General features: G+C 29.8%; 1 protein-coding gene across 1 annotated transcript; it reads right to left on the bottom strand.

Annotated features, from left to right (window-relative positions):
- Positions 1 to 3,470: 3,470 nt before the first annotated feature.
- Positions 3,471 to 14,137, bottom strand: polo (Serine/threonine-protein kinase polo). The gene is made up of 7 exons (XM_011068064.2): positions 13,565 to 14,137; positions 11,462 to 11,686; positions 11,166 to 11,383; positions 10,435 to 10,730; positions 9,225 to 9,518; positions 8,221 to 8,621; positions 3,471 to 7,586 (listed from the first exon to the last, which is right to left on the bottom strand). Exons 1-7 carry the CDS (start codon positions 13,655 to 13,657, stop codon positions 7,389 to 7,391), a joined length of 1,725 nt encoding a protein of 574 aa, XP_011066366.1. The 5' UTR covers positions 13,658 to 14,137; the 3' UTR covers positions 3,471 to 7,388.
- Positions 14,138 to 15,073: the final 936 nt, after the last annotated feature.

Here is a 15,073-nt window from a genome sequence, read left to right on the forward strand (position 1 = left end):
CATTTTCTAGATAATAACGGTGCGCTTTTCAAAAACCTTCGAGTCCACTATCGCCAGATTGGGGATTTTCTTCTAAATTTGAAGATTTCCGGTAAAAAATTTTTCATGCATGAATATGTATAAATATACATATGTATAACATATGTATAAACATATTTATGCGTGTATGTATGTTTATACGTATTTATACATATTCATGAAAATTTTTTTAGTAATCTTTCATTCGAACGTTTTATTGATCGATGGCGATCGAATTCTTATAGGCCTAATTCTATCAATGCAAATTAATTTTAGTTTAATTTACTTTTATTTTCTTTTAATTCCAAGAACTAAAAAAAGATAAAGAATAAATTAAATCGAGTTTAAGGATATTTTTGGCTATACGATATCGTTAAAAGAATCAGTCAAAACAAGCTAATAAATTTAAAAAATTTTAATAATATATTAATTCGTTGTGAATACATCTTGATATCAACTGCAAAAAAAAGAAAATAATTCGACTTATACATTGTAATAGTTTTATGCAACAAAATAACAATATTTTTGCTGTAGTTTTAGATCAACAATTTTTAAACGAGTATAAGTGCATGAATCCAAATAAACTTTTGCACAAACATTTATTATTGCTTTATTAATATATGTATAAAATTTTATTTAATTCTTTTTTTATAATATTATTTCCTCGTTAATTCATGCAATTAAGTATTAAACATCTTATATAAAAAAACAAAACAAAAAAAAATTAATTTTTAAACCAATAAGAAAATCCTGCTCAAATTTTACGCAATATTCAGTTGTAATAATATAATAAAATAATCGATGAAATTTTTATATTTTTGTATTGCTTTTAGATGTACATTCTTAATAATCTTCTAGATACTAAAACTCGATTCAAACAATATTGCCAGGTCTGTTCAAAAGTTATCCTCATATTGCGATTCTAACGTAATTATTCAGACATTTATGTTGCATAAGGTATCTAAAAGACGTCTTTTAGATGTTTTATATCTAAAAGATGTCTAAAAGACCTATGCAAGATTTATGCAACATATATATAGTTGATACGTCTCAATATGTTCATAAAAAAAATTAATTTCTTAAAACTTGTTTATATTATTTATATAATTATTTAAACTAGCGCAACTAGTTAACTAATTAAGCTCAGATAGCGATAATATTGGGTCATTTAAAAAGTATCCGCGGTTTTTTCATTAAAAAATTGAACAAAAAACCGCGGATACTTTTTAAATGACCTAATACTTGAAAATAAATTTCATCGTAATAATTTGCGTAGTCTAAAAATAAAGAATGAAATAGATCGATTTTTGCCCGAAAGGTTTATATTAATTAAAAGAAATAGCATAATATCCATATAATTTATTAGTAATACGTATAAATAAATTATTATAGCGGTAAAAAATTTATCATGAATATGTATAAATATGTATAAACATATATAACACAAATATTCATAAACATGTATGATTATATATGAAATATGTCCATACATGTTCGTATATCCTTTTTTTTGTAAAATTACTTTTTTGTGTAATAGAAATAATAATAGTAATGTGAAAACATTAAAAAATAATTAAAAAAGTAATTTTCACATTTGTTTTAGAAAAAATCAAGTTACTATTTATTTTAGAAAAAGTTAAGTTTGAAGAACTGTAAAAAAATTATTTACGTACAATTCTATATAAAATTATGCATAATTATGTACGAGCAATTTTTTTTACATTTTTCCAAACTTATTTTTTTTCTAAAATAAACTATGCAAAAATTATCCCTTTAATTATTTTTTGTTTTCACATTACTATTATTATTTCTATTACTAAAAAGTAATTTTACAAAAGAAAGAGAAATAAGTATGAACATGTATTTCATATATAATTATATATGTTTATGAATATTTGTGCATGTTTATGTATATTTATATATATTCATGCATGAAAAATTTTTTACCGAAAATAAATAAATCGATGAAAGATATAATAAATTCCTTTATAGATTGCTTGAAACATATGCAGCAAGAGTCTAATCGTATCCAAACTCTTATCTTGAGGAACTCTATGGCTTCGATTTGCGAAGCATGACGAAAATTCGTTCTAGAATAGATTTGACCTTGCATAAAGAGCTTTGCGGCAAAAGCATATATATCGATACTAAAGATATTCTTAACTCTTTCAGTGAAAACGAATGGAAACAGAATAATTTCTATATCGATGTCTCCTACTGGAACACTTCCATTGTCGACGTTGATAAATTATCGCGTCAAACAAAAGAGATAATCCCAGTCATTTTTAATATTTCTATATAAAACTTATCGTTACACTTCTTTCAAACCAGGAGTGTGATAACCGTAGAAGCATACATCGTGTTCTGTTCAATCCAGTAAATGAGAATGGATTAAAAAAGATTCAATTGGATTTAATTGAATTAAAAATTCTGAATAAGCAATGCAATTTTTTCAATCCAACTGGATTAAATCGGTTTGAAAAATTTTTACGTTTCCTACTCAGAATTTTGAATTGAAAAAGGCATAGAAATGTAATTCCTATAAATGAATAAAAATACATTCGAATTGTAAAGGATTTATTTTAACGTTCGCGAATGCGTATTTCTGAAAATCTGAATCCATTTCAATCCATTTCAATCTATTCTCATTTACTGGAAAGTTCAGACCATCAGCCGAGTAGGCATGTCATATTTTTATATTTGTAAATGATTATGCATGAATTTTTGCATGTTGTTTAATAAGAGATTTTTTTTTGTACGGACGAAGCTAATAAATATAATATTTTGTGAAATACTTCAATCTTGCAAAATAATAGAACTGTTCCAAACATTACGGATTTGAATAGATGTATTTGATTTCAATAGAGGTATGTAAGACATAATGAGGCGTTTATTTAATAATCCATGGGATTGCCCTAAATAGTCTCTGGATTATAATAAAAAAATAGTCCCTGCAATATGAATAACTCAATATTAAATTCATAGTTGCGTTCATTGATTTTTATTTTACTAAATTCTTTATAATCTTAAAACGTATCATATTGAATTATTAAGATCATAATGAAATCTTAATAAAATAAAATGCTAAAAATGAGTTAACTCTGATACAAATTTCATTATGTAATTTAGTAATATTTCGTTATATTATTCATTACAACTTAAAAAAATTTTCATTATCAGACAGATAAAAATAAAAACAAAATCATAATATATTTTACATTTTGTTTAAATGCGAATCTGTTTAAGAAGTCATATGACTAGTGGACATCTACACATGCGTAAAAGAAGGTGAAGAACATGCGTTCGTTAAAAAAATCGCGCGATCTAGAAGTATATTCTGTTACATATAACGTATGATTTATCTTCGTTTAACATTCGGAGAACAAGGATAAAAGATGCATCATGAACGACACAACATATAATGAGTACTGCATGAAACGAAAGGCATCCGGTATTATTTTATTTTTTTATTCACAAATGTTAAACAAGGATAACATGATACCTTGGAAACGCTTGGGTGGAAATTTGAATGCGTCTCCTAGGATTACAGGTTTAAATCACCTGACACTTAAAAACTTGAAAGTATCAAATTTACTCTTTAAACCTCGTGGAGTGAAATCTCACTTGAAGAGACTGATAATTGAGTCAATCTTGAAAAAGGAGTGAAAATACTATCATTCTTGTTCAAGAGTGGCAAATTTTCACTTTTTTTCACTTCACGAAATTTAGAGAGTATTGTTACCTCTTTTCCGCGTTTCCACTTGGTACTCTCATCTCGCTTATTTCATGAAAAATTTTATTTTTATACAATATTCTTTCCTACGTTTCCTTACTTAAAATTGAAAATTTATATTTTGTTAATATTTTTGTTTTATTTTATAGCGCTGTATAGCTAGTTTGATAAAATATCATTGAACAAAAATTAACGAAAGAGTATTTGAAAAACTTTCTAAGAGACTTTCTTAGATCTTCTAAGATTAAAAATGTTTTTTAAATTGATGTGAAGACTTTTTTTACAATGACATCGAATTTCTTATGTAAAAACTCATTTTTACAAGATGATTTTTTTCAAAATTGTAAAATTTTCAGAAAAAAAAATTTGTTGTCTATTTGTATGAACTTTTTCAAAAAATTTAATAATTCCTTTTTAACTTTTCATAAATAATGATTAATTGGAGAACTCCTATTATCGACGATTAGTATATCATTATATCAGACGAATGAGATAATTCCGGTCATTTTTAAATATTTCAATACGAAATATTCAGAAATCGTTAAATTTCATTCAATTGACGAACCAAACATGACAGCCGCAAGAGCATCACACATAAAAGATGACTTGCATTTAAAAAAGAAAAAATAGTTTTATTTCTATACCGTATTCTTTCCAAAACAGCGTTATATATGTATATTAATGCATCGTAAAAATATTATTCTAACAATTTTTGTCTAAACGTAAACTGATTCGTGCTCATGAGCACATCATTCACCACGCTATCTATCGACTCTTTTTTATGTACATCTACTTATCTTAATTTGTTAATGTATTATTTAATTATCTCTATAATTGTCCCTCGCCCAAGACGCATTTTTGTATACCTGAACTTAACATAACGTAATGTCATTTGCTAAGTTAACATTGTTTTTTCCAAGTGGCACTTAATGATTATTATTGTTGTTTTCGTTATTATACTTGGATTAATTTCGTTACACGAAGATAACTGTATTCCTCTCTTCTCGTTCAGTCCCTTTTTAAGAATTGGAAATTCTCACGAAAGTTTCTGTCGCTTTCTTGATACGAAATAGACTACGATCTCACGTTCAATGATCTTTTGACCTCTTAGGCCGGCACGCACAGTTCGTTCTTAATTTCAAAACCGTCTCAAGTAATGTCTAGAAGGCTAATACGACTATCTGATTGTCTGATAACATCTTAAGCATGAGATCACTAGCCAACTCTCGAAGCTTGAGCAACGTCTATTGATTCCGTCCTTAGGTCCAGTTTCACAATTTTATTCCTCATCTCTTTCGAATTCTAGAATTTGGTTAATAGTTAACGGTGAATTGTGAAACTGAATCTTGGCCATTAAATTATCAACTTATTATCTAGGAAACCCTTAAATCCCGGCTACTCCGATCAACACTTTATGCCTTAAGATCCGCAAATATTCGGAACTGGATTTTTTTTTAATTCCTCAATCGCCTTGGAGTCTCGTTCATATAGACCTTTTATAATCGTTAAACCTGTCATTCAATTATATTAATTAATTTTAGATCAAATTCAAGATCGCGCAATGCTGAGAAAGATACAGAAACTCTCGTAACGCGCGTGCGCTGACTCAATGTTACAATAATCTTATAAAAACGGAATTATCATCTATAACAACTTAATATTACAAGTGAAAATCTTACAGTACATCGCATTTATGCGCGCATCGATTTATATACGATAATTAATACATTGGTCAGTTTAAGTCTATAAAAAGATATAGTCTTCGTATAATTATTTTTATCAGACAGAATAATCTTCATATACAAAGTGGCTCGATATAATTGACTCTTCCAAACGTTCTCTAACCGATCGAAGCAATGCGGAAAATCACAAATCACTCGATGAATTTTTTGACAGAAATAGTAAATTAATCCATTTTTTTTTCACATTTCTTTTTCGCTTCTACGAAACTTCTAAACGAATTAATCACTATTTATAGTACGTTATCTGATCTTAGCGAATTTTAACAAACACAGAGATAATCTATTATTCATGTTCTTGCACACACTCGTATAAAGGTAATTCCTACAAAATGAGTTTCGAAAATTATTTATAGATCATCTTCAATTGTTAATTTAAGCTACGCGTTGTTGCCGAAAAGGTAGTGGTACAATGTTAGAATTTCCCAGAATCTCTGTTTTTTGTAATAAAAGAAAAGTAAATATGAAAAAAAAACAGCTTAGAGATATTGAGAAATTACAATATTGCATTTCTACCTTTTTGGCAACAACGCAGTTTAAATTAAGAATCGAAGATGTTCCATAAAAAGTATTTTCGAAACTCATTTTATAGGAATTATCTTTATACGACTGCGTGCGAGAATTGAGCATGAATAATAACGATTATCTCTCTATATATGTAATAAAAACTATATTTTTATAGATCTAAACTGACCGATGTATTATTTTACTGAATATGTGAAGTGTCTGTAAATGAAATAATGAAAAGGAAATAATCACGATGTAATTTATTCAATTGTCATTTGTTATTCATTCCTAAATTCCTTGAAATGATTAACATACTTTCGATTATTGATACATCACAACTGAAACATTGAAAGCCATAAACAAGTCAAAATTCGTTTGGAAGTCTCATCTTGAACATCTTTGATAAACGCGCCTAAATTTACCGTCGTTTATATATTATTTAACTATTGTTTAGAAATTATCAATTACTCGATGATCCAAGTCGCACTGCTTCGAACGAATCTGCATGTAAGCTCTTAGCAAATCTTCGGAAGTAAAGAATAAACACCGCATCAATCATAGGACTAGCCTTTGCAGGTCTCTCATCTCAATTACAATGAAATCAGACGTTAGATTGCACCACTCACAGTTGAATCACGATTCCTACATGCACCGCACAGTTCCTTTTTTTTTTCTTTCTTTTGTGATAAATACGGTGCTAAATCTCTGGATTGAATTTAATTCACTTGCAAAGTCAGAGCAGAATATTTTTTTAGGCAGTCGTTGCGAATCAACGATGAGTCTCTCGAAAGATTCCTAATGAATTGAAGGCAATAGGCCGCACTCTACTATACGGATGGATATATGAATAAGAGAGTTTCAATTTGGAATCCTAAATATTAGTAGAAGTTAACTAAGATTTTAGAAATCGCGATTTCAGTCGTTGAAAATAGACAGAAGATTAAAGACATCCAATCAATCGACTTTAAGTAATATGTGCGACATACCTAATAAAACGGTAGGATGTCGGATGTCTTCTCGCGAAATGTTTAGCCTTGGTTGCGCGATTGGTCCTCTCTCTTTCGTAAATGATTAAAAAAAGAAAGAAAAAAGATCGCCTAGCAAAATTCTATACGTCTGTATAAAAATTGGGCAAAAAATCATGCATGATCATGACTTCCATTCGCCCGTTTCTCTCTCTCTCTCTCTCTCTCTCTCTCTCTCTCTCTCTCTCTCTCTCTCTCTCTCTATTTATCAATGTCTCTTTCTCTCTTTTGCTATAAAACAGCGCTATCAGAAAATAAATACATATATGTCGCGTTCCTTTAATTTATAGTGCTAAGAAAGGCACTTGCTATTTCTCTTCTTTCTTTCTCGTTTTTCCGTGGCATAGATGATTTTTATCATCATTTTTATCGGGCATGAGAATTCTGCAGCATCAATTTGATCTTCTCATACGCGTACAATAGATTATCAGCCAATCCTTTACAGCAACCATTTTCCTGAATGGTCTGGAATCTGTAAGTCTTGAAGTTCTTGTCGTGATCGATATAGGTAACTGCCGTCATCAACGGACACATAATGATCTTTGCATGATCCAGGAAGTTGATCTAAGAAGTAAATGAAGTTTTATTTATCTCGGAGCAAGAGCAACATACATATAACAATATTTATAAGGTAATAATAACAAGTCTTCTCGGTAAGAAGACATAATTTACATTTAATAGCATTCTTATTTTAAAGTATATTAAAATAGATAAAAATATATAAATTATTTTAAATTGTATAAAGAAAAATATAATGCATTTTATTTTAAAACAAAAATGAAAATTATGAAAAATTTAGAAAACATAAAAATAAGATAAAAATAAATTATCACATTATATTACTTTTAATAAGTGCATCAGATAATAATAATAACTATATATAGAGAGTGACTCCATGTTAAGATTAATCTGCAAAGTTTTGAGTTTGATCCTCGTCTCTAACATGCTTTAGAAAAAATTAAAAAAAGTAAAGGTTTAGAGTAAAAGTGTTGAGATTATAATTCATTTCGAGAACAATAAACATATATACATACATAGTCATCATCCTCTCAATAGTTGTTATCTGATGCGTTCATAATTTGATAATTATTTTTATTTTATCTTTTTATTTTTTTAATCGATTATCTTTAAATATCTGCATGTATATGTATACATACACATGTAGATATTTAAAGATAATCGATTAATTAACACTTACTTGCACTGTGCCATTAGTCAGTTGCATTACCACGGCTGTCTGAGTTCTAAACCACTGATGTATATAAGGTATTCTAGAGAGAGAGTCACTCTGTTTCACTGCGATAGAGCCACCCGCCTTCATCAGGTGCTCATTCATGTATTTCATAAAGAAATTCATCAGTTTCATTTTCTTTTCGAGATTGATGGGACAATCCTTAACCGTGTAGTACAACTCATCGCCCTCGCGATTGATATAATGAATATTGTAACCATTCGCCATCATAATCAACCGCGTGCCGTCGTTGTACATCACGCCGACGCTATCATCAGACAATTGATATCCGAAACCATACTTATCCGAGTAGTCCACCCACTTGCTGATCCAAATCACAGGTTGCGCTGCCGGATCAGTCAATTCGTCTGCAAATTTTCAAAGATTTTTATAATAATTTTATATTTTAAATACAATAACTGAATATGAGAACTATATTCAATTTCAGTCATTATTTGCATTGTAATATTCCATTAAAAAATGTAAAATAAGTTTATAGATATTTATGTATATCCGTAATTTGTGCATATAATAAGTTTGAATATTTTCTATCATTAAAGTGTGCGTTGTAATATTATTTTTAAATATAAATTTATCCATAATCATAATAATTGATCGTACAGGAATAAAAGTATATTAAGTCTTTTCATTAGAAATGCTCAATAACAACTGAGATGAGACATTGTTAAAGCAAAATAGACAAAATGTAATAATACAATATTAAAATAATTACTTTTTTATAATAATTTCGAACTATAGTTAAAATTACGAAATATACAAGATTTTTAGATATAAATTTTTTATGATTTTTCCCATTAAAAACGTTGAGAAAAGTATGCACGTTGAATATTATTACAGATATTTATTATTTTAAAATAATTTATTTATTATTTATTATTTATTATTTCTATTTTGTCAAAAATTATTATATTAAGCTATAATATAACAAGCTATAAAATTTTTTAACATACCTGCTGAAGAAATTGTCTCCCTAGCAGGTTTACTTTTCAACACGATGCCTATCTGTTCTTTCAACGTCTGAAGCATCGTCCTGATATCAAGATTGACTCTCTGTGGCTCAGTGATTTCATTAAGCTTAGCTTTTCGTGATGGACTGTTTGGCACTCGGCAAGAAAGGATCTCTTGCTCCGTGTAACCGTTGAGGTTCATCTCACCAAGTGGTCTACGATTGCAGTGTGACTCGAGCATATCCAAACGTGGTGCCATTGTTAGGCATGAAAGCGGCAAACTCGTTGGCATGTATCCTGCAATTTTTAAATAAGAAAATTTATTTTATTTTATTTTCATTGGCAAATAATAAGAAAGAAAATTAAAAAATTATTCAATATTGCAATTTGCTCTAACAAGAGAGAAATTAAAAGAAATTTGACAGAAATCAACTTAAATTTCTCCAATCTAATTTAAATCAATTTAAAGTAATGACTTAATAGAAATGACAAAAGCTTTATAATTAAATCAATAATAATTAGAGCATAAAAAAATCAACAAAGATATTTTTTGCATAATCAATTTTACAATTTTGTATCCTATATTAACACATGTGCTTACATCCTTGTCAATTTAATTCTTTAGAAATTGACTATTACAAATCTTCACATATCATTATTATCTCAATTTTTGTCATTATTGCACTCCTATCACATACGTATCAAATCTCATTTGAATGTCAGCCATATTGTAATCGCAAATAACGGAAATTCTTTTAAATTGATAACCATGATGTTTTTAGGAAACACAAAATAAGTCCTGTATATATTATAATCATGATTATCAAAAATTCTTCAAATTTACTTTGTCAGCAAGTAATAAAACAGAAATAATACAAACACCAAACAGAAATAACAATATTTAAATAAAGTATTTTTTTAAATTTTAATTTTAAATATTGATGACTTTTTTTAAATACTTAAGTCTATGTTATTATTATAAAATATGAAATTGTAAAGTTATGTACGTAAAAAATATTTTACGTTGGCTTTTATGGCTCCTGTCTAATTATTACTAACAACTTAAATTACAGAAAATTAGCGTTACAATAAAAAATAATATAATTTATGTTATCACACAAACACATCATTAAGGCCTGTTACATAATTGACAAAATTACATTACAAAAACACATTAAATAATTATATTTTAATTGAAACACTGATGTCTTACCAGAAGTAAAGAATGTGTCTCTCATTAGTCTAGCGACGGATGGACGTTTTGAAGGATTCAGTTGTAACATGTTCGCCACCATATTCATGGCAGGTTTACTAATGTGTTGCGGTGTCTTGTACTGCACTTGTTTAATTCTTGAATACGTCTCCTTTAGGCTTGACGTCTCGAAAGGTGGCTTGCCCACAAGTAGAGTATACATTATGCAACCAATACTCCATATGTCAGCTTCGTAAGAATGCCCAATTTTCGTGAGCACTTCTGGAGCAATGTAATTCGGAGTACCACAGACAGTTCTGTTAAAAGATTCACCAATCAAATCATATAATAAAATTTTGTGTAATTATGACGAAATTAATTTATTTTTAGCAAAGTAAAAATCTCATCAAAATATTAGGTGTAGTAAAAAGAAATCCATTATTTTTCCAATAGAATAGACTTTAGTAATCTGTATCTCGTCTACGCGTGATACAGATTACTAAAGTCATCTATTGGAAAAATAATGGATTTCTTTTTACTACACCTGTTTGAGTGTAAGAATATTAGTAATTTACTAATATTCATTTAATTAACAAAATAATTGAATTTAAACATATAAAAAATAATAAAATAAAACTTACAAATAAAATATAATTTAATTTCTTCAAATTTAGCATTAATAAAATTGTTTATAGCGATGAATAGAGAAAATGACACATTTATCATAACTGATGTATTTAAATAATAATTACTTTTTCCGTTCACCGTCGTGCACTAATTTGGCCGCCAATCCGAAATCACCAATCTTGACTTGCAAATCGTCATTCAAAAACAAATTGCCTAATTTTAAATCCCTGTGAATTATTTTGTTCTGATGCAGATAAAAAACTCCATCTAAAATTTGCTTCATAAAGTATCGTGTTTCGCATTCCGACAGCGCTTTCCTGCGCTTGTGCAGTTCCATCATCGACTATAATATTAAACAATTATAAGACTGTCATAATCGGCACTTGATATTCGCAAAGTAGATATTGTTATAAATGATTACCCTCTTGCGACAGAGTTCCAGGATGATGTAAATATTTTTGTTATCGTCGAAGAAGCCGTGAAAGCCAACGATGTGCCTGTGATTCAAGCTCTGGTGAATCGCAATCTCTTGTGTCATTTTCTCTCTTTGATTGTGTTTCGCCATCAGTGACATTGGCACGATTTTCCCCGCGAATACCTGGTGAGACTTTGACTCTGTGATTTCGTAACATTTTGCAAATCCACCCTATAAAGTAATAGACATAAAATCAAACAAAGAAAAAAAAATTATAAAAATTACAAAAAGAAAGAAAAATAAAAAGAAAAAATTATAAAAATTATAAAAAAAGGAAAAAGCAAATTTCTTTTTTAAAAGAAAAAACTAATATTTTAATTAAACTAATATTTTAATATTTAACTAATATTTTAATAAAAATAATTTTCTGCACGTAATTGTATTTTAATGATCTGAGTAATCCATATATATGTATATTTAATGTTTATTTTTAAAAATTTATAACTCAAAGAAATTCATAAGATAACATTTTATTCACTTATGCCACATATTTTAATATACATGTATAATTTAACATATATATATATATATATATATGTATATTCTATATCTAATATGAAATCAAAAAAAGAAATTACACAAGAGATTGCGACTCTTGAGTTAATAACTCGTTAATCATTGCAATAATTGTAAAATAGAGGACTTTTCTTCTAAGTTTAGTTCATTCTGCTCTTGTGCGAAAGACTTATCACTAATTTTCAAATACCCTATATATGTATAAATATGTATAAATTATAACATTATATCTACTCTATATATAACAATCTAGTCCCATTTTAATTTTTTTATCTTTCAGACATTAATCTTATTTTGTACAATATATAAAATTATATATATATATTAGGTGTTGGAATTAATTCGTAGCGTTTTTAATGAAAGAATGTTATTTATTTCACATGAGCATTAAAAAATACATTAATGAAAGTACTTCCCATCACTTGTAAAACGCTACGAATTAATTCCAACACCTAATATATATATATATATATATGTATATATATATAACATTTTTAATAAGAAAAGTGTTTAAGTAATCCTTCATAAAATTTCCTCAGTTCTCTAATATTCATTTTTATCAATGTAAATTAATTTTAATTTGGGTTTAACTTTTTACTGTTCTAGGAATTAGGGAATGGAAATAACTGTAATTTGTTATTTTTAAAAAATAACTTTCCATTCCCTGCTAAGAATTACAAAGAGATAAGTTAAACTAAAAGATTAAAATTAATCTAAATTGGTAGAAATAGAAAATATTTAAGTACACATGATAAAAAAATATAATTAAGTAATCTTCTTCCATAGAACTTCTTCAATTTTGTGATGTCAATCTCTACAAAGATAATAATTAATCTTAGTTTAAAAGCTAGACTTATACTCTTCATTTCTTTTCTAATACTAGAAAGAGATAAAAAAAAATAGATAAATTAAAGTGACTAACATGAAGCTGCTTTCCTTTTAGGAAACAAATATATCTTATCTATGTTATTTATTGAATGCCAAAAAAGACAGAACGACGTTTGTGTCAGCTATGTCTCCTCTAAAAAGTAACCTGAATTGGTAGAAATGAACTCAAGTTAGAGTATCACTTTCAATACAAATATAGAGTTCCTAAAGGGAAGCTGAAATAATCTTTCCCAAATGTTATGGCTTCTCTTGCAATTACGAATCATCTCAAGTCTCGCATCCTCGGCATCAGTGCAACAAGTGTCGAACGCCGGAGGATCGTGTTTACACATACATATATGTGTGCATGTGTGTATGGTGTGTGTATATACACACATATATATATATATACATATATATATACACACGCATTGCGAAAATCGCGAGGAATGCGATAGCGCGATGGATAAGATAACATTTGTGCATTTTTTATAATAGAAATTTTTTAAAGTCTGTTAACTGCAAGACAGAGAGGTCCTCCAATCTCCATCTTACAGCCAATCAACGGGTTTGAAGTCGTACAACAAAAACGCACAAATGTAATGCTATCATGACTGAGAAAGGTCAAGGCGAAGGCAGCTCAAGGACGCAACGATCGTTCATTACCTTCCCAAAGAACCGGCCCTTAATGTAACTCTTGCCGGTGTTCTTGTCATATATCACGTTCGGTATAGTGTTCTCCTCCTCATTCGACATCATGCAACCGATGTAATCACAGTGGTGAACAAACCCGCTGTCGTATCACCGTCGAACGTGATGATATTATTCGATGATGCCGTGTGTGGTTATCAGACAGACACGTTTTGTCGCTGCTACGCCGTGGCCGCTGTCGTGTCGTCGGTCCCAACCTGCGCTTTTGTCCCCCCAAAATCACGTTATCGGCAATACCGGCCGGCAGAGATTCGCGCGTTTATCGTATACTTCAATGACCGATGCGCACTGCTTTACGTTATGCCCGATCGGTTCTCAATTCTATTCTCGATCTTCCGTGTCCGTGAGAAAAAGAACCGCGGTGAGGATGTGACGGGAAGGAGCAAAAGAAGAGTGAACAGCCGTGAGCGCGACACGCTACCGTACCGTAGGAACACCCACTGAATTCGCTGCTCACCGTACTTCTGTTCAATTCAAACCGCCTAGCACTCACGGTCACGAAAGACGTGCAACGCCAACGGCTCGCCGGTTTAAATGACGCATAACCGACCAATCGCCGCGCGCGCCTGCTGAGTCACGTGGCTCGGCGATGCGGAGCATTACCAGCCATCTTTCCCCAGAGAAGGCAGGCTAGGGTTTTTTCTTTATTTTTGTGCTTAGCTGCCTGCGTTAAAAAGACTAGCGCGCAGCGCGTCAGACATTCTCGGTTTTCAAACTTTGACTGTAGAAATCTGGACTGCTAGCAGCAAAATCAAAATTTACGTGTAATGAACATGGAAATGGCCTAATTTCCATCGAGAGTTTAAATGGATCAGAATGTAAGAACCAATTACAGTTGAGCATTCCTCTGTCGTTCGACTGTAACAGGGGAATTCGACTGTAGTTGGGTGATTCTTAGGCTGCATTTTCATGCTGACACTCGACGCTCGATTCGAGCGGCAAAACAGGTCACGTGATCAAAATTGATGCTTGGTATTCGTAAATTTTTCTGATCCAGTTCAAACCTTCGATGGAAATTAGGTCAGTGGACTCAACAGTGGACAATTGAGTGAGCGCTACTATTGGTTCTTTTAAATCATCCAATCAGCATTTTAGATCTGGAACTGAACGTAGCCAATGTCATCATGCTCCTTTCTCAAGAATTAAAAGTGATCTTAATTTTTAATTTTGTTGAACTATCAAAATAATTATGTATAAAATGCTTAAATTAAGCTAGTTACTTATAGAATATCAAAATTCTTGCAGTATTGCTTATTGTACTTCAGATTTCTACATTAATTATTTTGATTGTCCAATTGATTGGTGCGAAACGATGATGCAAAGCAAAGCACTCATTGGACATTGCTCATCGCTCATCGTTCATCGCGTCCAGTGTGCAATAGGCATTAGGATATATCCATACAAACTTGCATAACAATATTTTTTACGCCACTATAAAAATCGCCTCGTTGATTAGTTGCTGCT

This window comes from Acromyrmex echinatior, chromosome 17, assembly GCF_024713525.1.
Source record: "Acromyrmex echinatior isolate Ae372 chromosome 17, ASM2471352v2, whole genome shotgun sequence".
Lineage (NCBI taxonomy): Eukaryota > Metazoa > Arthropoda > Insecta > Hymenoptera > Formicidae > Acromyrmex > Acromyrmex echinatior.